At 45.9% G+C, this 25,425-nt stretch overlaps 1 protein-coding gene across 1 annotated transcript in view; it reads left to right on the top strand.

The window, feature by feature from the left end:
* The window catches only part of LOC139385823 (metabotropic glutamate receptor 5-like), a 138,552-nt gene that overhangs the window by 28,439 nt on the left and 84,688 nt on the right, over positions 1 to 25,425 (top strand). The window contains exons 4-5 of the mRNA XM_071131070.1: positions 18,205 to 18,279; positions 18,528 to 18,702. Coding sequence (XP_070987171.1) covers positions 18,205 to 18,279; positions 18,528 to 18,702 — 250 coding nt within the window. The remainder of the gene's footprint in view (positions 1 to 18,204; positions 18,280 to 18,527; positions 18,703 to 25,425) is intronic.

Raw genomic sequence — 25,425 nt, 5'->3', positions numbered from 1 at the left:
GGAGGGATAGGTAGGGGGAGAGATGAAGGATAGGGAGGAGGGATAGGTAGGGGGAGAGATGGAGGATAGGGAGGGATAGGTAGGGGGAGAGATGGAGGATAGCGAGGAGCGATAGGTAGGGGGAGAGATGGAGGATAGGGAGGAGGGATGGGTAGGGGAGAGATGGAGGATAGGGAGGAAGGATAGGTAGGGGAGAGATGGATGATAGGGAGGAAGGATAGGTAGGGGAGAGATGGAGGATCGGGAGGAGGGATAGGTAGGGGAGAGATGAAGGAAAGGGAGGAGGAATAGGTAGGGGGAGAGATGGAGGATAGGGAGGAGGGATAGGTAGGGGTAGAAATGGAGGATAGGGAGGAGGGAAATGTAGGGGAGAGATGGAGGATAGGGAGGAGGGATAGGTAGGGGTGAGATGGAGGATAGGGAGGAGGGATAGGTAGGGGGAGAGATGGAGGATAGGGAGGAGCAATAGGTAGGGGGAGAGATGGAGGATAGGGAGGAGGGATAGGTAGGGGGAGAGATGGAGGATAGGGAGGAGCGATAGGTAGGGGGAGAAATGGAGGATAGGGAGGAGGGAAATGTAGGGGAGAGATGGAGGATAGGGAGGAGGGATAGGTAGGGGTGAGATGGAGGATAGGGAGGAGGGATAGGTAGGGGGAGAGATGGAGGATAGGGAGGAGCAATAGGTAGGGGGAGAGATGGAGGATAGGGAGGAGGGATAGGTAGGGGAGAGATGGAGGATGGGGAGGAGGGATAGGTAGGGGAGAGATGGAGGAAAGGGAGGAGGGATAGGTAGGGGGAGAGATGAAGGATAGGGAGGAGGGATAGGTAGGGGGAGAGATGGAGGATAGGGAGGGATAGGTAGGGGGAGAGATGGAGGATAGCGAGGAGCGATAGGTAGGGGGAGAGATGGAGGATAGGGAGGAGGGATGGGTAGGGGAGAGATGGAGGATAGGGAGGAAGGATAGGTAGGGGAGAGATGGATGATAGAGAGGAAGGATAGGTAGGGGAGAGATGGAGGATCGGGAGGAGGGATAGGTAGGGGAGAGATGAAGGAAAGGGAGTAGGAATAGGTAGGGGAGAGATGGAGGATGAGGAGGAGAGATAGGTAGGGGGAGAGATGGAGGATAGGGAGGAGGGATAGGTAGGGGGAGAGATGGAGGATAGGGAGGAGGGATAGGTAGGGGGAGAGATGGAGGATGAGGAGGAGAGATAGGTAGGGGGAGAGATGGAGGATAGGGAGGAGGGATAGGTAGGGGGAGAGATGGAGGATAGGGATGAGGGATAGGTAGGGGAGAGATGGAGGATAGGGAGGAGGGATAGGTAGGGGAGAGATGGAGGAAATGGAGGAGGGATAGGTAGGGGGAGAGATGGAGGATAGGGAGGAGGGATAGGTAGGGGGAGAGATGGAGGATAGGGAGGAGGGATAGGTAGGTGGAGAAATGGAGAATGAGAAGGAGGGATAGGTAGGGGGAGAGATGGAGGATAGGGAGGAGGGATAGGTAGGGGAGAGATGGAGGATAGGGAGGAGGGATAGGTAGTTGGAGAAATGGAGGATGAGAAGGAGGGATAGGTAGGGGGAGAGATGGAGGATAGGGAGGAGGGATAGGTAGGGGAGAGATGGAGGATAGGGAGGAGGGATAGGTAGGGGGAGAGATGGAGCATAGGGAGGAGCGATAGGTAGGGGAGAGATGGAGGATAGGGAGAAAGGATAGGTAGGGGAGAGATGGAGGATAGGGAGGAGCGATAGGTAAGGGGAGAGATGGAGGAAAGGGAGGAGGGATAGGTAGGGGGAGAGAGGGAGGATAGGGAGGAAGGATAGGTAGGGGAGAGATGGAGGATGGGGAGGAGGGATAGGTAGGGGAGAGATGGAGGATAGGGAGGAGGGATAGGTAGGGGGAGAGATGGAGGATAGGGAGGAGGGATAGGTAGGGGAGAGATGGAGGATAGGGAGGAGGGATAGGTAGGGGAGAGATGGAGGATAGGGAGGAGGGATAGGTAGGGGAGAGATGGAGGATAGGGAGGAGGGATAGGTAGGGGGAGAGATGGAGGATAGGGAGGAGCGATAGGTAGGGGGAGAAATGGAGGATAGGGAGGAGGGAAATGTAGGGGAGAGATGGAGGATAGGGAGGAGGGATAGGTAGGGGTGAGATGGAGGATAGGGAGGAGGGATAGGTAGGGGGAGAGATGGAGGATAGGGAGGAGCAATAGGTAGGGGGAGAGATGGAGGATAGGGAGGAGGGATAGGTAGGGGAGAGATGGAGGATGGGGAGGAGGGATAGGTAGGGGAGAGATGGAGGAAAGGGAGGAGGGATAGGTAGGGGGAGAGATGAAGGATAGGGAGGAGGGATAGGTAGGGGGAGAGATGGAGGATAGGGAGGGATAGGTAGGGGGAGAGATGGAGGATAGCGAGGAGCGATAGGTAGGGGGAGAGATGGAGGATAGGGAGGAGGGATGGGTAGGGGAGAGATGGAGGATAGGGAGGAGGGATAGGTAGGGGAGAGATGGAGGATAGGGAGGAGGGATAGGTAGGGGGAGAGATGGAGGATAGGGAGGAGGGATAGGTAGGGGGAGAGATGGAGGATAGGGAGGAGGGATAGGTAGGTGGAGAAATGGAGAATGAGAAGGAGGGATAGGTAGGGGGAGAGATGGAGGATAGGGAGGAGGGATAGGTAGGGGAGAGATGGAGGATAGGGAGGAGGGATAGGTAGTTGGAGAAATGGAGGATGAGAAGGAGGGATAGGTAGGGGGAGAGATGGAGGATAGGGAGGAGGGATAGGTAGGGGAGAGATGGAGGATAGGGAGGAGGGATAGGTAGGGGGAGAGATGGAGGATAGGGAGGAGCGATAGGTAGGGGAGAGATGGAGGATAGGGAGAAAGGATAGGTAGGGGAGAGATGGAGGATAGGGAGGAGCGATAGATAAGGGGAGAGATGGAGGATAGGGAGGAAGGATAGGTAGGGGAGAGATGGAGGATGGGGAGGAGGGATAGGTAGGGGAGAGATGGAGGATAGGGAGGAGGGATAGGTAGGGGGAGAGATGGAGGATAGGGAGGAGGGATAGGTAGGGGAGAGATGGAGGATAGGGAGGAGGGATAGGTAGGGGAGAGATGGAGGATAGGGAGGAGGGATAGGTAGGGGAGAGATGGAGGATAGGGAGGAGGGATAGGTAGGGGGAGAGATGGAGGATAGGGAGGAGCGATAGGTAGGGGGAGAAATGGAGGATAGGGAGGAGGGAAATGTAGGGGAGAGATGGAGGATAGGGAGGAGGGATAGGTAGGGGTGAGATGGAGGATAGGGAGGAGGGATAGGTAGGGGGAGAGATGGAGGATAGGGAGGAGCAATAGGTAGGGGGAGAGATGGAGGATAGGGAGGAGGGATAGGTAGGGGAGAGATGGAGGATGGGGAGGAGGGATAGGTAGGGGAGAGATGGAGGAAAGGGAGGAGGGATAGGTAGGGGGAGAGATGAAGGATAGGGAGGAGGGATAGGTAGGGGGAGAGATGGAGGATAGGGAGGGATAGGTAGGGGAGAGATGGAGGATAGCGAGGAGCGATAGGTAGGGGGCGAGATGGAGGATAGGGAGGAGGGATGGGTAGGGGAGAGATGGAGGATAGGGAGGAAGGATAGGTAGGGGAGAGATGGATGATAGGGAGGAAGGATAGGTAGGGGAGAGATGGAGGATCGGGAGGAGGGATAGGTAGGGGAGAGATGAAGGAAAGGGAGGAGGAATAGGTAGGGGGAGAGATGGAGGATAGGGAGGAGGGATAGGTAGTGGGAGAAATGGAGGATAGGGAGGAGGGAAATGTAGGGGAGAGATGGAGGATAGGGAGGAGGGATAGGTAGGGGTGAGATGGAGGATAGGGAGGAGGGATAGGTAGGGGAGAGATGGAGGATAGGGAGGAGCAATAGGTAGGGGGAGAGATGGAGGATAGGGAGGAGGGATAGGTAGGGGGAGAGATGGAGGATAGGGAGGAGCGATAGGTAGGGGGAGAAATGGAGGATAGGGAGGAGGGAAATGTAGGGGAGAGATGGAGGATAGGGAGGAGGGATAGGTAGGGGTGAGATGGAGGATAGGGAGGAGGGATAGGTAGGGGGAGAGATGGAGGATAGGGAGGAGCAATAGGTAGGGGGAGAGATGGAGGATAGGGAGGAGGGATAGGTAGGGGAGAGATGGAGGATGGGGAGGAGGGATAGGTAGGGGAGAGATGGAGGAAAGGGAGGAGGGATAGGTAGGGGGAGAGATGAAGGATAGGGAGGAGGGATAGGTAGGGGGAGAGATGGAGGATAGGGAGGGATAGGTAGGGGGAGAGATGGAGGATAGCGAGGAGCGATAGGTAGGGGGAGAGATGGAGGATAGGGAGGAGGGATGGGTAGGGGAGAGATGGAGGATAGGGAGGAAGGATAGGTAGGGGAGAGATGGATGATAGAGAGGAAGGATAGGTAGGGGAGAGATGGAGGATCGGGAGGAGGGATAGGTAGGGGAGAGATGAAGGAAAGGGAGGAGGAATAGGTAGGGGGAGAGATATGGAGGATATGGAGGAGGGATAGGTAGGGGAGAGATGGAGGATGAGGAGGAGAGATAGGTAGGGGGAGAGATGGAGGATAGGGAGGAGGGATAGGTAGGGGGAGAGATGGAGGATAGGGAGGAGGGATAGGTAGGGGGAGAGATGGAGGATGAGGAGGAGAGATAGGTAAGGGGAGAGATGGAGGATAGGGAGGAGGGATAGGTAGGGGGAGAGATGGAGGATAGGGATGAGGGATAGGTAGGGGAGAGATGGAGGATAGGGAGGAGGGATAGGGAGGGGAGAGATGGAGGATAGGGAGGAGGGATAGGTAGGGGGAGAGATGGAGCATAGGGAGGAGGGATAGGTAGGGGGAGAGATGGAGGATAGGGAGGAGGGATAGGTAGTTGGAGAAATGGAGAATGAGAAGGAGGGATAGGTAGGGGGAGAGATGGAGGATAGGGAGGAGGGATAGTTAGGGGAGAGATGGAGGATAGGGAGGAGGGATAGGTAGGTGGAGAAATGGAGGATGAGAAGGAGGGATAGGTAGGGGGAGAGATGGAGGATAGGGAGGAGGGATAGGTAGGGGAGAGATGGAGGATAGGGAGGAGGGATAGGTAGGGGGAGAGATGGAGGATAGGGAGGAGGGATAGGTAGGGGAGAGATGGAGGATAGGGAGCAGGGATAGGCAGGGGGAGAGATGGAGGATAGGGAGGAGGGATAGGTAGGGGAGAGATGGAGGATAGGGAGGAGGGATAGGTAGGGGGAGAGATGGAGGATAGGGAGGAGGGATAGGTAGGGGAGAGATGGAGGATAGGGAGGAGGGATAGGTAGGGGAGAGATGGAGGATAGGAGGAGGGATAGGTAGGGGAGAGATGGAGGATAGGGAGGAGGGATAGGTAGGGGGAGAGATCGAGGATTGGGAGGAGGGATAGGTAGGTGGAGAAATGGAGGATGAGGAGGAGGGATAGGTAGGGGAGAGATGGAGGATAGGGAGGAGGGATAGGTAGGTGGAGAGATGGAGGATAGGGAAGAGGGATAGGTAGGGGGAGAGATGGAGGATAGGGAGGAGGGATAAAGTAGGGGGAGAGATGGAGGATAGGGAAGAGGGATAGGTAGGGGGAGAGATGGAGGATGAGGAGGAGGGATAGGTAGGGGGAGAGATGGAGGATAGGGAGGAGAGATATAGGTAGGGGGAGAGATGGAGGATAGGGAGGACGGCTAGGTATGGGAGAGATGGAGGATAGGGAGGAGGGATAGGTAGGGGAGAGATGGAGGATAGGGAGGAGGGATAGGTAGGGGAGAGATGGAGGATGAGGAGGAGGGATAGGTAGGTGGAGAGATGGAGGATGAGGGGGAGGGATAGGTAGGGGGAGAGATGGAGGATGAGGAGAAGGAGCAGACAGGGATAACCGATTAAATTGGCATTCTGTAGTCTGAAGTCTGTGGTTGTAAGTCTGTAGTCTAAAGTCCATAGTCATAAGTCATAAGTCCATAGTCATAAGTCCATAGTCATAAGTCCATAGTCATAAGTCCATAGTCATAAGTCCATAGTCATAAATCCATAGTCATAAGTCCATAGTCATAAGTCCATAGTCATAAGTCTTTGTGCGTCATACATACTGACACATTCTGACAAACACTTCCAAGTACCCCCTAACCACCACCACCTCTCTCTCTCTCTCTCTCTCTCTGTCTCTCTCTCTGTCTCTCTCTCTCTCTCTCTCTCTCTCTCTCTCTCTCTCTCTCTCTCTCTCTCTCTCTCTCTACCTCTCCCTCTCTCTCCTCTTCCTCTCTCTATCCCTCTGTCCTCCTCCTCTCTCTATCTCTCGCTCTCCTCCTCCTCTCTCTATCCCTCTGTCCTCCTCAACTCTCTCCCCCTCTCTCCCTCTCTCTCCCCCCCTCTCTCTACCCCTCTCCCCAAAGTACTGAGTGACAGAGTTGTCTCTCTGCTCTCCTGAGAGGGAACATTAAATGGACAGTGCTTATTTGGGCAGAGATGATACCTCTCAGGGGATTAAAACTGTTGAATTGGAGTGTGTGGGAGAGAGAGATAGAAAGAGTGTGTGTGTGAGAGGTAGTGAAGAGGTCGTTCACTGAGATTAATGGGATGTGCCTGGGTTGTTGCCATGGTAAACAGGGTCAAAAGTGTCTGGTTGGAATTTGTGTGTGTGTGTGTTTGTGTGTGTGTGTTTGTGTGTGTAATACATTGATGTTGTAGGAGAGACATATCCTCACCAGACACTAACTTGTGTGTATGTGCTTGCGTGTATTGAGTGTGTGTTAGAGAGTATTGGCCTATATTGCCACCTTTGAAGTGTACACTGAGTTGTTGTGTTTAACTGTCTCTGAAACATGATTGACTGTCACTCTGACTGTTACACTGACTGTCATTCACTCTATCCTAGGCATTTATATGTACCCTAGGTATTTCTATGTACCCTAGGCATTTATATTTACCCTAGGCATTTATATGTACCCTAGGCATTTATATGTACCCTAGGCATTTATATGTACCCTAGGCATGTATATTTACCCTATGCATTTCTATGTACCCTAGGCATTTATATGTACCCTATGCATTTCTATTTACCCTATGCATTTCTATGTACCCTAGGCATTTCTATGTACCCTAGGCATTTATATGTTCCCTAGGTATTTATATGTACCCTAGGCATTTCTATATACCCTAGGCATTTCTATTTACCCTAGGTATTTCAATGTACCCTAGGTATTTCTATGTACCCTAGGAATTTCTATGTACCCTGGGTATTTCTATGTACCCTGGGTATTTCTATGTACCCTGGGTATTTCAATGTACCCTAGATATTTCTAAGCAGCACAGGATTAAAGTGAAAGAGGAGGATAGAGGTAATGAAAGAGAGAGAGATGGAGAGATGAGAGACCATTTCACTCAGAGTTAATTGATGTCTAGTCCGGTCAGAGTGGTTGTGTCATTACAGTGATACACAATGGTTCTTATTACTGAGCCCTAACACACTGTCTGTGTCTAGCTTCCACATAGCAGGAGTTAGAGTTACTGAGCCCTAACACACTGTCTGTCTCTAGCTTCCACATAGCAGGAGTTAGAGTCACTGAGCCCTAACACACTGTCTGTGTCTAGCTTCCACATAGCAGGAGTTAGAGTTACTGAGCCCTAACACACTGTCTGTCTCTAGCTTCCACATAGCAGGAGTTAGAGTCACTGAGCCCTAACACACTGTCTGTGTCTAGCTTCCACATAGCAGGAGTTAGAGTTACTGAGCCCTAACACACTGTCTGTCTCTAGCTTCCACATAGCAGGAGTTAGAGTTACTGAGCCCTAACACACTGTCTGTGTCTAGCTTCCACATAGCAGGAGTTAGAGTTACTGAGCCCTAACACACTGTCTGTCTCTAGCTTCCACAGCCCTAACACACTGTCAAGTTCATAGAACATAAGATATGAATGTTCTAGACTTCAATTTTCAATTCAATTCATATCAAATTTATTTATATAGCCCTTCGTACATCAGCTGATATCTCAAAGTGCTGTACAGAAACCCAGCCTAAAACTCCAAACAGCAAGCAATGCAGGTGTAGAAGCACGGTGGCTAGGAAAAACTCCCTAGGAAGAAACCTAGAGAGGAACCAGGCTATGTGGGGTGGCCAGTCCTCTTCTGGCTGTGCCGGGTGGAGATAATAACAGAACATGGCCAAGATGTTCAAATGTTCATAAATGACCAGCATGGTCCAATAATAATAAGGCAGAACAGTTGAAACTGGAGCAGCAGCACGACCAGGTGGACTGGGGACAGCAAGGAGTCATCATGTCAGGTAATCCTGAGGCATGGTCCTAGGGCCCAGGTCCTCTGAGAGAGAGAAAGAAAGAGAGAAAGACAGAATTAGAGAGAGCAGACTTAAATTCACACAGGACACCGAATAGGACAGGAGAAGTACTACAGATATAACAAACTGACCCTAGCCCCCCGACACATAAACTACTGCAGCATAAATACTGGAGGCTGAGACAGGAGGGGTCAGGAGACACTGTGGCCCCATCCGAGGACACCCCCGGACAGGGCCAAACAGGAAGGATATAACCCTACCCACTTTGCCAAAGCACAGCCCCCACACCACTAGAGGGATATCTTCAACCACCAACTTACCATCGTGAGACAAGGCCGAATATAGCCCACAAAGATCTCTGCCACGGCACAACCCAAGGGGGGGGGGGGGGGGGGGGGCAACCCAGACAGGAAGATCACATCAGTGACTCAACCCACTCAAGTGACGCACCCCTCCTAGGGACGGTATGAAAGAGCCCCAGTAAGCCAGTGACTCAGCCCCTGTAATAGGGTTAGAGGCAGAGAATCCCAGTGGAAAGAGGGGAACCGGCCAGGCAAAGACAGCAAGGGCGGTTCGTTGCTCCAGAGCCTTTCCGTTCACCTTCACACTCCTGGGCCAGACTACACTCAATCATATGACCCACTGAAGAGATGAGTCTTCAGTAAAGACTTAAAGGTTGAGACCGAGTTTGCGTCTCTTACATGGGTAGGCAGACCATTCCATAAAAATGGAGCTCTATAGGAGAAAGCCCTGCCTCCAGCTGTTTGCTTAGAAATTCTAGGGACAATTAGAAGGCCTGCGTCTTGTGACCGTAGCGTACGTGTAGGTATGTACGGCAGGACCAAATCAGAGAGATAGGTAGGAGCAGGCCCATGTAATGCTTTGTAGGTTAGCAGTAAAACCTTGAAATCAGCCCTTGCCTTGACAGGAAGCCAGTGTAGGGAGACTAGCACTGGAGTAATATGATCACATTTTTTGGTTCTAGTCAGGATTCTAGCAGCCGTATTTAGCACTAACTGAAGTTTATTTAGTGCTTTATCCGGGTAGCCGGAAAGTAGAGCATTGCAGTAGTCTAACCTAGAAGTGACAAAAGCATGGATTAATTTTTCTGCATCATTTTTGGACAGAAAGTTTCTGATTTTTGCAATGTTACGTAGATGGAAAAAAGCTGTCCTTGAAATGGTCTTGATATGTTCTTCAAAAGAGAGATCATGGTCCAGAGTAATGCCGAGGTCCTTCACAGTTTTATTTGAGATGACTGTACAACCATTAAGATTAATTGTCAGATTCAACAGAAGATCTCTTTGTTTCTTGGGACCTAGAGCAAGCATCTCTGTTTTGTCCGAGTTTAAAAGTAGAAAGTTTGCAGCCATCCACTTCCTTATGTCTGAAACACATGCTTCTAGCGAGGGCAATTTTGGGGCTTCACCATGTTTCATTGAAATGTACAGCTGTGTGTCATCCGCATAGCAGTGAAAGTTAACATTATGTTTTCAAATGACATCCCCAAGAGGTCAAATATATAGTGAAAACAATAGTGGTCCTAAAACGGAACCTTGAGGAACACCGAAATGTACAGTTGATTTGTCAGAGGACAAACCATTCACAGAGACCTGCTTCATGGGAACGTTGCAGGAACCATTCTGTGTAATAGTTGTCAGTACATCTCAGGACATCTCCTGATGGTCCCCCCACCAAAAAAAGTTATCCCCCAAAAACTATTTCATTACACGTCAGGTCTTGTTCATTTTGCCAAGTCAATCAAGGCCCTTATTGGTGAACCACTGATCCATTCATAGCTCTTTGTCTGTTGCCAAGGATACTCGCACAATCTCTCGGCTTTTAACATAGTGTTTTCAAATTATATATTTGCATGTTAATTTATACGGAAATTATGTCCTCACTTGAGGATTAGAACCTCTTGGTTCACGGTACTCCTATTTTCCTGCTGAGATTAGAACCTCTTGGTTCACGGTACTCTCATCTTCCAGCTGAGATTAGAACCTCTTGGTTCACGGTACTCCCATTTTCCTGCTGAGATTAGAACCTCTTGGTTCATGGTACTCCCATCTTCCTGCTGAGATTAGAACCTCTTGGTTCACGGTACTCCCATCTTCCAGCTGAGATTAGAACCTCTTGGTTCTCGGTTCTCCCATCTTCCTGCTGAGATTAGAACCTCTTGGTTCACGGTACTCCCATCTTCCAGCTGAGATTAGAACCTCTTGGTTCTCGGTACTCCCATCTTCCTGCTGAGATTAGAATCTCTTGTCTCATGGTACTCCCATTTTCCTGCTTCACAACCATGTCTGTGTCAGGTAATGATTCATTTCACTATTTTCATCATTGATTTGATTGATTTATGTTAACCTATTTTAATGTTACTCCTGAATCACTATGATCAATAAAATAGTTTGTCTTGAGTGTATTTTTAACAGAGCTGAGATTTACTTCAAAGTACATTCACCCTATTGTTTAATCAAATTGTTTCATTTACAAAAGTGCCTAGGGAGGAGGGGTTAGGGCTTCTTCTGGACAGGGCTTAACTATACTGGCCCAAAAAGCACATGTCCTAGATGATTGGGGCATTGGTTAGGGAGTTTGACATTGGTGCTTGTGGCCTGGGTTCCAGACTCTGTCCTCTAGGGGAGCCAGTCACCCTGCTCTCACCTTCTTATATATACAGTATGTTAATGTGCTTATTTGGCAATAGTTACAACAAACTTATCTGATCTAATTAAAATGAGCTTATCAATGACACGTTTGTTCTACATTGTATATGTGGTATAAAGTTCTCTTTGAGATGCTCAGCTATTTAGATTTAATGTGGTCTGAATTCATGCTCATCTTTCAATGACCAGGTTTCCATCCAACGTTTTTATGGGAGAGTAAAGTATATGTTGGATAAAAGATGTAATGAAATGAAACATTTGTCGCTAAACATTCCAAATATTGACCAAACAAAATACGCTAGACAAGGTGGGATCTTTTTGTGTCAAATATTGATATAACCATCATGTCGAAAGTAAACTTGGAGTCACGCAATGATATGTTGTGTGGTCCTCCCACTACGACTCGGGAAACCATGCAGTTTATTAGGCTACAGATGAAATAACTTATGATGAACTTCACAGGGAGGTGAAAGTTCTGATGAACTTCACAGGGAGGTGAAAGTTCTGATGAACTTCACAGGGAGGAGAACGTTCTGATGAACTTCACAGGGAGGAGAACGTTCTGATGAACTTCACAGGTAGGTGAACGTTCTGATGAACTTCACAGGGAGGTGAACGTTCTGATGAACTTCACACGGAGGAGAACGTTCTGATGAACTTCACAGGGAGGTGAACGTTCTGATGAACTTCACAGGGAGGAGAACGTTCTGATGAACTTCACAGGGAGGAGAACGTTCTGATGAACTTCACAGGGAGGTGAACGTTCTGATGAACTTCACAGGGAGGTGAACGTTCTGATGAACTTCACAGGGAGGTGAAAGTGCAGTGATCTTGATGCTCCTTTCTAATAAATATCCAGGGATCTGATTCTGGTGACATGATGATCGACACTTGACTGCCTTTTTGACAAATACAAATAATCTCGCTCATATCCTTAATAATCTCAGCATGTAGACCAACCTACCGACACAGCCTACCCACACTGTATCTGCAAGCTGTTGGCTATAGCGCACGTGCCAAGACCAGAGTAGACACATTGGCTATTTAACACAACAGTTTTTGTGAGAAATCTATCGGTAGAGTTGAAAATGTAATGTAAACACATACACCCACTGATTTTTATCAGCAACAAATCCATTTGGTGGAAACACACCACTGGTGGGAAAATGCGCATATTTTCATTATGCAGATTTTCTAATATTCACATGAAAATCTGTTGCCAATTGGATGGAAGCAAATTGAATTAGACCAGACAGATGACATTCAAATATTTTGCTAAGAATGTTAGAGTAGGGAGATTCACATGGCGGGTCTAAAACGCAGGCCAACAACACCAATGACGAACACCCTAGCCACTGTCCCAATAAGGGATATATCTAGGTCATGTGCTTATTGGGCCAGTATAGTTAGGCCTTGTCCAGAAGAAGCCCTAACCCCTCCTTCCTAGGCAGTAGTGTAGATCAGAAACAACTTGATAGGTGGATGGCTGTAAGCAATGGGATATATTCATATCTCAGCTCTGTTAAAAATACACGCAAGACAAATTTGTATTGATCATAGTGATTCAGGAAGATCATTTTAACAGGTTAACAAGGCCCACCAACAAAAGACAATGATAGTGAAATCGCTTAAATAGCTGAAATAAGTCAATCACATCACAAATGATAGTAGTCAGAATAACTGATCCATGACACAGCCATTGTGACATAGAAGGAAGATTAGTGTATCGTGTCCCAAGAGGTTGGTAGTTCAAATCCCAGGTGAGGACTGCTGAATAATAATTACTTGAGAAATCAACATTCAAAGTGTAATCATGTGTGTCAAATATGTAAGTTGAAAAAACGGTATATTAAAAGCAGTGTGTGAGTATCCTTGACAATGTGCTATGGATGGATCAGTGGTTCACCAATCAGGGCCTTAATTGGCTTGGCAACAGTAACAAGTCGTTAAAAAAACCCTAATTGAATATTCTTGCAACGTTCTCATGAAACGTGTCTAGAACAATAATATTGTATATTCTGAGAACATGGTGACCACGTTCTGTGTATGTTTGGTGAGACGTGGAAGGAATATTGTCCCAACTGTCAGGAAACTGGATTACATGAATGTTCTCATGAAACGTGTCTAGAACAATAATATTGTGTAGTCTCTGAACGTGGTCACTACGTTCTGAATATGTTCTGTTTGACGTTAAGGGAATGATCCAACTCTAACATCAAAGCATGCTAAAAACAGTATCATAAGGTTTTTACTAACATAGATAGAATGTTCCCCTAACTAACGGAAAACTAGACACAAACAGTAGGGGAACATCATAAAAACATTCTCTCACCCCACTTTTTTGTTGGGGGGTGGCGGGGGTGGGGGGGGCGGGGTTGTATTTATTGAAATAGGACAGTGAAGCCGAGACAGGAGAGATTGTGAGTCAGAAGGATATGGGTCAGATTGGGACCCATGGCGACTGTGGTGTACATGTGTGCTGAGGTCTGTGGGACGAACCACTGGACCACACAGGTGGACAGGTGGACGTTATTTATTGTTAGGCAACTACAGCATGCTATACCTCACCCATGACTTCAAATGAGTACTACAGATGATGGGGAGGAGAGACCAGAGAGGACATACGAGAGGAAGAAAAGACACATGGAGAGAGATCTGAGTCTGAGCTGCACTTAAATAAACTTCTAGACGTTAGAAGATAAGAGGTGAAGGGGGCAGGTGTTTCTGGTGTGAGCCAGAGTCCTGGGGAGAATTGGTTTGTCCTGAGCAGATAATTGCCATTGTGATGGGAACGGCCGTGACAGCTGAGGCTGAATGGAGAGCACATTATGTGTTGTTGGCTGCTGTTCTGATCTGCTCACTTCTGTGTCTCGAAAGATATTATATTTTGTATAGAGATATATTTTTCTCCACTCTCTATTTTCCTCTATCCCACCAGGAAGCCGGCTCTCCATCAGTCTCCCACTGTGTGTGTTTGTGTGTAGCTGTGTGTGCTTCACAAATTATTCCCAGTTTGACTGAGTGAAGGTGGTTACGTGGTTGTTAAGGGCTGGAGTGTGTGTGTGTGTGTGTGTGTGTGTGTGGTTGGTGTGTGTGTTTAACCACATGAAAAAATATAATAGTATACTATGGTATGAATACTGTAGTATTACCATGTTTATATACTATTATATTCACTGTAGTGTTTTTGCATGACTGTAGTATACTGTGGTATTTACGGTAGTGTTTTGCTAACATGACTGTAGTATACTGTGGTATTTACGGTAGTGTTTTGCTAACATGACTGTAGTATACTGTGGTATTTACGGTAGTGTTTTGCTAACATGACTGTGGTATACTGTAGTATTTACGGTAGTGTTTTACTAACATGACTGTGGTATACTGTAGTATTTACTGTAGTGTTTTGCTAACATGACTGTAGTATACTGTAGTATTTACTGTAGTGTTTTGCTAACATGACTGTAGTATACTATAGTATTTACGGTAGTGTTTTTTACAGACATTACTGTAATATTTACTGTAGAGTTTTTGTTTTATTATCTTTGACATAGAAGTGGGGCTTTCTCCTTGAGGAAATGTATTAGAGAACTACTAAATAGCCCAGTGGTTAGAGCGTTGGACTTGTAACCGAAAGGTTGCTGGATCGAATTTTTTTTTTTTTATTTTTTATTTTACCTTTATTTAACCAGGCAAGTCAGTTAAGAACAAATTCTTATTTTCAATGACGGCCTGGGAACAGTGGGTTAACTGCCTGTTCAGGGGCAGAACGACAGATTTGTACCTTGTCAGCTCGGGGGTTTGAACTCGCAACCTTCCGGTTACTAGTCCAACGCTCTAACCACTAGGCTACCCTGCCGAATCCCTGAATTGACGAGGTAAAAATCTGTCATTCTGCCCCTGAACAAGGCAGTTAACCCACTGTTTCCTGGGTGCTGAACACCTCTCTGATTCAGAGGGGTTGGGTTAAATGCAGAAGACACATTTCAGTTGTACAACTGACTAGGTATCACTCCTTTTCCCTAAAAGAGTACATTTTCCATAACCCGCAATGAAGTAGAACTGGAGTCTGAACAGAGAGTTCAGAGCTTCTACTCTTTTCTTTACCCTGTAGGGAACACAACATATACTCTATACTTGGCATGTAGGTTTTTCACTCATTGGTGGGGGGAGGGTAGTGGGTGGGATATATGCAAATGAATACTGTAGTATTCCTATATTGCTTGTCAAGTTGTCTAGGTGTTATAATTATTTCAGCTCTGCCCAAACTTGAAAACGGCTTGCTCAACACGTGAAGGATGCAAAGGGACTCCATTCCTTTTCAGTGTTTTATTATGGTTTGGATGCCATTTGTTGAATATGTTGAAACAGTTGATTTGTTGAATAGAGTAGTTGAATGACAGAGGAATAAGGAATATGGAATAGGTTGATAACCAGTTGCGTCTTTAGGGTTGAACAATGAGCTGTTTGTATGTTGAGGACCCAAGCAAAGCTAAGCCCAAACATTTTATACCCATGCTTATCTGCCAGGTGCGCATGTAAAAGTAGTCCCTCCAGAAATCCTGGCTCAATTTTTTAGTTCCACCTGTGTTTTTGGGTTATCTGCCCTCTTGAGGCCTGGAGTTCTTTAAAGGAAGAGCTGCCTTTGTGCTCATGTTTTGAGTGTTCTGTTGTTTTGACCCAACATTGCTATATTACTACTGATTGTTTTTGCAGACACTGTAGTGTTTTGACCCAACATTGCTATATTACTACTGATTGTTTTTGCAGACACTGTAGTGTTTTGACCCAACATTGCTATATTACTACTGATTGTTTTTGCAGACACTGTAGTGTTTTGACCCAACATTGCTATATTACTACTGATTGTTTTTGCAGACACTGTAGTGTTTTGACCCAACATTGCTATATTACTACTGATTGTTTTTGCAGACACTGTAGTGTTTTGACCCAACATTGCTATATTACTACTGATTGTTTTTGCAGACACTGTAGTGTTTTGACCCAACATTGCTATTTTACTACTGATTGTTTTTGCAGACACTGTAGTGTTTTGACCCAACATTGCTATATTACTACTGATTGTTTTTGCAGACACTGTAGTGTTTTGACCCAACATTGCTATATTACTACTGATTGTTTTTGCAGACACTGTAGTGTTTTGACCCAACATTGCTATATTACTACTGATTGTTTTTGCAGACACTGTAGTGTTTTGACCCAACATTGCTATTTTACTACTGATTGTTTTTGCAGACACTGTAGTGTTTTGACCCAACATTGCTATATTACTACTGATTGTTTTTGCAGACACTGTAGTGTTTTGGGGACATTACTGTAGTATTTATTACAGTGTTTTCTTTGCAACAATACTGTTGTATTTAATATAGTATTCTACAAAATGCTATAGTAAGTACTTGACATGATTGAGGGATAGTACAGTGTGTAGTATAGTATTCTACAGTAAACTACAACATTATATAGTAAGTACTATAGTATGTGTTCATGTCGAGATGTGTGTTCTGTGACTGGTGTTGAGTTGATGTGAGGGGCTAAAGACTCGGATCTCCTCTCACTGGCAGCCTCTGTTCTCTGTCACAGGAATGTTCACATAGCCAGGCCCTATGTATGTGAATTTGTGCTTTTTAAGTGTCTGTGGGCATGGCCATACATGTGTTCATTAGTAAGGGGGTGGGCTGTCTGTACCATCTGTCTCCTACTTCTCTCACCGAGACACTAATTACAGGACTTTACACATTGCTCTGCTCACACACACACCCCGGAGGAGCTATAGGAGAACAGGCTCATTGTAATGACTGGAATGGAATCAATGGAACGGAGTCAAACATGTTTTTTTTTTTTTTAATTAGGTGATTAGGTGGCCATGATAGTATGAGGGCCAGATTAGGAATTTAGCCAGGACACCAGGGTTAACACCATTACTCGTATGATAAGTGCCATGGGATCTTTAGTCACCACAGAGAGTCAGGACACCTGTTTAACGTCCCATCCGAAAGACGACACCCTACACAGGGCAATGTCCCCAATCACTGCCCTGGGGCATTGGGATATGTTTTTAGACCAGAGGAAAGAGTGTCTCCTACTCTATGTGTGTGTGAGTAAATCAAGTGTGTGTGTGCGTGTGTGTGTTGGAGTGTCAGTGTACACACTCCAAAAAAAAGTTGCTAGAACCTAAAAGGGTTATTTGTCTGTCCACATAGGAGAACCCTTTGAAGAACCATTTTTGGTCCCAAAATAGTTCTACCTGGAGCCAAAAAGGGTTCTCCTATGTGGACAGCCAAAGAACCCCTTTGGAACACGTTTTGTAAGTGTGTAGAGTCCTGTGAGTGTGCATAGAGAATAACTAAATATTCAAAGGGCCCACTCAGACAGTCCGTGTAGACATTTTATTAGCTGTTTAGTGGTCTTATGGCTTGGGGATAGAAGCTGTTCAGGAGCCTGTTGGTGTCAGACTTGATGCACCAGTCCCGCTTCCTGTGCGGAAGCAGTGAGAACAGTTTATGGTTTGGTTGGCTGGAGTCCTTAACGATTTTCCGGGCCTTCCTTTCTCACCGCCTGATACAGAGGTTCAGGATGGCAGGGAGCTCAGCCTCAGTCATCTGCTGGGTTGTTTGATGAGTTTGGTACCATTCCATTCCAGCTATTACAATGACTTGTCCACCTATAGCTCCTATCACCAGCCTCCTTTGACCTCACCAGCCTCCTCTACATGGGCTCTGCTCCTGCTAACTACACCCATACAGACCTGATACTATTACATTGTAAATTCTCTGTGTAATCATTTGATGGTTGGAGCCCACTGGGACTTGTGAGGGGGATCAGAGCTGGGAGATGAATGATCTTGTGAAAAACTGGTACTAAAAGAAAGGTAGATAATGAATAAAGGGGGAGATGAGAGATGGTGAAAGGGGGAGAAGAAGAGAGGGAGAAACAACAGGGATAGAGAGAGAAAGAAAGGGGAATCCTATCAAACATTCTGCCAGCATGCACTCCCCTTCATTAGCATAAATTCCAGGTCATCCACTTTCTCTTCTGTTGAATGTGTGTTGAACACTCTATAAAAATTCTCTCTCTCTCTCTCTCTCTCTCTCTCTCTCTCTCTCTCTCGTTTAGCATTCTATACATTACAGACATCCTCTCTTTCCCCTGTCCTCTCTTCTTGTCGCTCACCGCCCTCTCTACGGTCTCCTAGGTAACTACGGGGAGAGTGGGATGGAGGCCTTCAAGGATATGGCTGCCAAGGAGGGCATCTGCATCGCCCACTCTGGTAAGATCCTACTGGGGATGTCATTAACCAGGAAGTACATCTAGTCTGAGTGCCACATGGGACTACCTCAGGGCAAATTACACCCTATTTTTCATGTAGTGCACTGCCATGTGCAAAAGTAGTGCACTATGTGGTGAATAGGATATTAGGTAAGTTTCCCTTGGGGAAATTACATGAAGTGAAACAGGGACAATTAAATGACTCCTTAATCACTTACCTCATCTCCTGGTGTGTGTGTCCTATGGTAGGTAAGATCTGGAGCAACGCGGGGGAGAAGAGTTTTGATAGGCTGCTGGAGCGTCTCAGAACCCACCTGCCCAAGGCCAGGGTGGTAGCCTGCTTCTGTGAGGGCATGACAGTCAGGAACATCCTCATGGCCATGAGACGGCAGGGACTGGTGGGGGAGCTCCTACTGGTCGGCAGGTCAGTGGACACTGGACATGCAGAGACACACACACACACACACACACACACACACACACATTCTGACAGACACTGTATACAAACACACAGTATGTGGACACTTGCTCGTCGAACATCTCAATCCAAAATCATGGGTATTAATACGGAGTTGGTCCCCCCTTTGCTGCTATAACAGCCTCCAGTCTTCTGTGAAGGCTTTCCAGTACTTTGCTGCGGGACTTGGTTCTATTCAGCCACAAGAGCATTAGGGAGGTCGTGCACTGATGTTGGGCGATTAGGCCTGGCTCGCAGTCGGCATTCCAATTCATCCCAAAGGTGTTCAATGCGGTTAAGGTCAGGACTTTGTGCAAGCCACTCAAGTTCTTCCACAGTGATGTCAACAAATAATTTCTGTATGGACCTTGCTTTGTGCACAGGGGCATTGTCATGCTGAAACAGGAAAGGGCCTTCCCCAAACTGTTACCACAAAGTTGGAAGCATAGAATTGTCTAGGATGTCATTTCCCTTCACTGGAACTAAGGGGCCTGAACCATGAAAAACAGCCACAGACCATTATTCCTCCTCCATCAAACTTTACAGTTGACACTATGCATTGGGGCAGGTAGCGTTCTCCTGACATCCGCCAAACCGAGATTCATTCGTAGGACTGCCAGATGGTGATTCGTGATTCATCACTCTAGAGAACGTGTTTCCACTCCTCCAGAGTCCAATGGTGGCAAGCTTTACACCACTCCAGCCGAAGCTTGGCATTGAGCATGGCGATCTTAGGCTTGTATGCGGCTGCTCGGCCATGGAAACCCATTTCATGACGCTCCCGAGTAACATTTATTGTGCTGACGGTGCTTCCAGAGGCAGTTTGGAACTTGGTAGTAAGTGTTGCCACCGAGAACAGACAATTGTTATGTGCTACGCTGTTCAGCACTCGGTGGTCCCATTCTGTGAACTTGTGTGACCTACCACTTCGCGGAGGAGCCGTTGTTGATCCTAGACGTTTCCACTTCACAATAACAGCACTTACCGTGCTAGCAGGGCAGAAATTTGACGAACTGACTTGTTGGAAAGGTGGCATCCTATGACTGTGCCAGGTTGAAGTTACTGAGCTCTTCAGTAAGGCCATTCTACTGCCAATGTTTGTCTATGGAGATTGCATGGATGTGCACTCGATTTTATACAGCTGTCAGCAATGGTGTAGCTGAAGTAGCCAAATCCACTAATTTGAAAGGGTGTCCACATGCCTTTGTATATAAAGTGTATATGTGTGTGTTTGTGTGTGGTGTGAGGGGATGAGTGAGGGAATTGAATTAGATAGGAGGGTAGGATAATACATATGTGGGGGATGAAGAGAGAGAGAGAGAGAATAGAAAGGAGAAAGATAGAGAGAGAGGGGGGAGGGGATAGAGAGAGAAAGAGAGAGAGAGAGAGAGAGAGAGAGGGAGGGAGGAAGGAAGGAGGAGAGCGAGCAAGCGAGCGAGAGAGGGAGGAGCTGAACTGTTGTACGAGGGCATGCCTAGGTCCTCCAAGGATTTACGCTCTCAACCCCCACTCTCTCTCAACCCCCACACTCTCTCAACCCCCACTCTCTCTCAATCCCCACACTCTCTCAATCCCCACACTCTCTCAACCCCCACACTCTCTCAACCCCCACTCTCTCTCAACCCCCTCTCTCAACCCCCTCTGTCTCTATGTATATTCTCCCTCCCCCCTCTCTCTCCCCCGCTGTCCCCACTCTCCTCTCCTTTCCCCTCCCCTCTGTCCCCCTCTCCCTTCCCCTCCATGTATGTCTCTTCTCTCTACCCCTCTGTCCCCCCTCTCTCTCTCTGTCTCTATGTATCTCTCTAACACATTCAGTCTGTCTTCCTCTCTGCTCCTAGCAGTTCTGCTTTGTTATACACCCTCCCTTGTGCCCCCCCTCGCTCCCTTTTAAGAGTTCTGAGGTGTTTCTGCTCGAGGTGCAGACCCCACACCATCTCACAATGCACTAGGGGACAACTGCTTACACTACACTCCGTTGTGTGTATGTGTGTACATGCCAAGCTCACTCTGGCCTCTTGAGCCTCTGTTGCCATGCCAACCTTTTAATTAACATAGTCATAAACATTTTAGCACCTACACTGTTAGCACCATGGAGAATAGAGACAGGCTCATGTCCTGTTATCCTATGTAATATTAAATTCATTCCATTGAATTTCTATTCAATTCTATTTATCCCTTCAGTAACGTTACCTGAATAGCAGCGTGATCATGCTCATTATCCTCATCGCTACCATGCTCTTCATTCACTAAGTTACTGGGAGACCGGTATGTACACAGATCAGGAGGATAATCAATCACATTACACGTCAAACAGTTTTTACCAATCCATGTGTCACTAAGTGCTGAATAGCAACCCAGCTCTGAACCTCCTAACAGGGAATAGATGGGATCACTCCTTCACTTTCTGAAGGACCTCAACCTGCCAGCATTATTACCACCTGCACCCTGCACCTGCCAGGCATCTATAGTGACTCAGACACACCACACACACACCCAGAACCGCACACACACAAACCCACCCTTGCATTCCCCTGTGAGTGTGTTTGGAGTTTGTTAGTATTGATTATTTCTCTCTCCCAGCGTCCCTAGTGGTGCCAGCCAGTTTCAAACCCAGTAATGAACAGTGCTGTTGAGATAAAGGTATAAACACCACGTGTAAACACACACACTTTCACAATAGCCTACAGTGCCCTCCACTAATATTGGCACCCTTGGTAAATATGAGGGTTGTGAAAAAAAAATCTGTATTCTTTATCCTCTTGGCCTTTCATTCAAAATATTCACAACAATCTAACCTTTAATTAAAGTAAAATAATTGAAAAATAATTATGAATCTGATCATAATTATTGGCAACTCTTCATTCAATACTTTGTGCAACCTCCCTTTGGCAAGATAACAGCTCTGAGGGATCTGAGACCATTCCTCCATACAGAATCTCTCCAGATCCATCACATTCTGATGTCCACGCTTGTGGACTCCTCTTCAGCTCATCCCACAGGTTTTCTATGGGGTTTAGGTCAGGGGACTGGGATGGCCACTGTAAAACCTTGATTCTGTGTTTGGATCATTGTCCTGCTGGAAGATCCAACCACGGCCCAGTTTAAGCTTCCTAGCAGAGGCAGTCAGGTTTTGATTTAATATCGCTGGTACTTGGAGTCCATGACACCATGTAATCTAACAAGTTGTCCAGGGCCTTTGGAAGATAAACAGCCCCACAACATCAAAGATCCACCACCAGACTTCACAGTGGGGATTTTTCTGCATGGCTATCTTTCTGTCTACGCCAAACCCACCTCTGGTGTTTGTTTCCAAAAAGCTCTATTTTGGTCTCATCTGACCATAGATCCCGGTTCCATTGAAAGTTCCAGTAACGTTTGGCAAACTGTAGGCACTTGTGTTTGTTGTTTGATGACAGCAAAGGATTGCTATGGCAACCCTCCCAACTAACTTGTGGTTATGTAGGTGGCGTCTGATCGTAGTTTTGGAGACATTCTGACCCCAAGACTCAACTAACGTTCTCTAGCTGTGATCCTTGGAGGTTTTTGGGGGCCAATCGAACCATCCTTCTCACTGTGCGTGGGGTCAACATAGACACATGTCCTCTTCCAGGCCGATTGTTAAAATCTCCAGTTACTTTATTCTTCTTAATTATTGCCCTGATTTTCAACCACTGAGCTATTTTATTATAGCAATTTCCTGATTTGTGCAGCTCAACAACCTTTAGTCTCACATCAGTGCTGTATTCTCTGGTCTTTCCCATAGTGATGGATGACTATGAAAACTTAGTCTGTATGTCACCTCGTATTTATACCCCAGTGAAACAGGAAGTCACGACTTACCACTTAAGTGTTCCTAATCACTCAAGTAAACTAAAATATGAATGGAAATATACAATACCGTTCAAAAGTTTGGAGTCACTTAGAAATATCATTGTTTTCAAAAGAAAAGCTATTATTTTGTCCATTACAATAATATCAAATTGATCAGAAATACAGTGTAGACATTGTTAATGTTGTAAATAACTATTGTAGGTTGAAATGGCTGATTTTTTAATTGAATATCTACATAGGCATACAGAGGCCCATTATCAGAATTCATCAATCTTGTGTTCCAATGGCATGTTGTGTTAGCTAGTCCAAGTTTATAATTTTAAAAGGCTAATTGATCATTAAAAAACCCTTTTGCAATTATGTTAGCACAGCTGAAAACTGTTGTCCTGATAAAAGAAGCAATAAAACTGGCCTTCTTCAGAAACTCATGTCTATTTTTGTTCTGAGAAATTAAGGCTATTCCATGTGAGAAATTGCCAAGAAACTGAAGATCTCGTACAACGCTGTGTACTACTCCCTTCACAGAACAACGCAAACTGGCTCTAACCAGAATAGAAAGAGGAGTGGGAGGCCCCGGTGCACAACTGAGCATGAGGACAAGTACATTTGAGTGTCTAGTTTGAGTTTGAGAAACAGACGCCTCACAAGGCGACTCTGGGATGCTGGCCTTCTAGGCAGAGTTTCTCTGTCCAGTCTCAACGTCAACAGTGAAGAGGCGACTCCGGGAAACTGGCCTTCTAGGCAGAGTTCCTCTGTCCAGTCTCAACGTCAACAGTGAAGAGGCGACTCGGGACGCTGGCCTTCTAGGCAGAGTTCCTCTGTCCAGTCTCAACGTCAACAGTGAAGAGGCGACTCCGGGATGCTGGCCTTCTAGGCAGAGTTCCTCTGTCCAGTCTCAACGTCAACAGTAAAGAGGCGACTCCGGGATGCTGGCCTTCTAGGCAGAGTGCCTCTGTCCAGTCTCAAAGTCAACAGTGAAGAGGTGACTCCGGGATGCTGGCCTTCTAGGCAGAGTTCAAAAGAAAAAGCCATATCTCAGACTGACCATTTAAAATAAAAGATTAAGGTGGGCAAATGAACACAGACACTGGACAGAGGAACTCTGCCTTGAAGGCCAGCATCCCGGTGTCGCCTCTTCACTGTTGACGTTGAGACTGGTGTTTTTTCTTTAAAAAACAAGGACATTTCCAAGTGACCCCAAACTTTTGAACAGTAGTGTACTTCAGTTAGATTTTTCTCAGAATAATTTATAGGGTTGCCAAAAATTGTGGCACACATGTTTCAGAGATAAATATTTATTTCACATATATTTTTTTCAATAATTTTAATTCAATTAAAGTTTTGATTTTTGTGAATATTTTGAAATACCAAGAGGATAAACAGCAAAGATACATTACATTTGCACCCCAGGTAAGGAAATCAATGTATTTGTAGCTATTCCAAGTTGGCGGACTGAACACAGCGATGCAGATTACCTCAAGATAAAAATATAATATTAAATATCTGTAAGTTAGACTATATATCAGCACTTCATATACTTCTGGGTAATAACATTCAATCTGGATAACAACACAAAACAAATCATAAGGAATGAGAAATGAATAGACACATTTACGAAAACAAGCAAAACTCAAACACAATGGAGAGTAAACAATTCTTTCTTACAGCGCCTCAAATCCAACTCGATGCTGTCAATAAAATTCAACTCAAACGTGTACACCCTTTTGGACAAAGAGGACAGAGATGTGAGCGCCCAATCGTTGCCAAATTTGCTTTCTTTAAGGATAAAGTAATGGTTAAAAGCCTGGGTAAAAGACTTGCTGGCACGAAAATAGGCATGAATGATCAGTTCCCGAGGGAAATTGCAGAACGGTGCAAAGTTCTGTACCCAATAAAAAAATGTAAAAAGGTAAAATCTTTGTAAATTATATCATAAATAGTACTGGTGGATTTATGTCACACATACAGCTAACAAAAATATATGGACATTTCTGCTCTACTCAAAATTACAACCAACTAATTGCAGCAATACCGCAAAACTGGAAGAGGAAAGTGGAAGGGGGAAAAAGTAGAGAACTTAACCATAATTAACTTAATTGGTTAAAGAAAATTTGAATAAATAAAAAAGTATACCAGTTTAATTTAAGGACCAAAAAATGGACAGCTGTGCCATATAGATTGCAAAATAGTTAGGAAGAGATTTTTAACATACCCTTTTCCGTGGCTCTGATATGCAAAACAATGCTGGATTTAAAACTTTAGAATATTTCTATTTAAATTATTATACAAAATTCTTGCAACCAATAGAATGTTATATATATGGGGGATACAACCTTCTGCGAAGAGACAGAATCATTAGATCATTTGTTTTGGTACTGTCCATATGTAGCTTGTTTTTGGTCACAGGTCTAGGAATGGCTGAAGAATTGCAACATTTACCTGGAGCTAACTCTGCAGATTGCACTACTGAGTGATCTGAAAAGTCATAGTTAATCGATCAATAATATAATAATACTTTTAGCAAAAAATATATTTTTAATTTACAATCTGTAGAAATTATGAGAATAGAAAGTTTAGAACTTTGGTGAAACATCACAGCAGAGTTAAAATATATGGCAAATAAAATCCAACATGGATGGTGTTCAGAGATAGATGGGAGGAGTTGAATGGAGCTGATGGTTGGGACTGGATGGTGTTCAGAGATAGATGGGAGGAGTTGAATGGAGCTGATGGTTGGGACTGGATGGTGTTCAGAGATAGATGGGAGGAGTTGAATGGAGCTGAAGGTTGGGACTGGATGGTGTTCAGAGATAGATGGGAGGAGTTGAATGGAGCTGATGGTTGGGACTGGATGGTGTT

The sequence above is a fragment of the Oncorhynchus clarkii genome, chromosome 27 (genome assembly GCF_045791955.1).
Source record: "Oncorhynchus clarkii lewisi isolate Uvic-CL-2024 chromosome 27, UVic_Ocla_1.0, whole genome shotgun sequence".
Taxonomy (NCBI): domain Eukaryota; kingdom Metazoa; phylum Chordata; class Actinopteri; order Salmoniformes; family Salmonidae; genus Oncorhynchus; species Oncorhynchus clarkii.
Note: the sequence above shows the minus strand (reverse complement) of the source record. Positions and strands in the feature narration are given on the sequence as shown.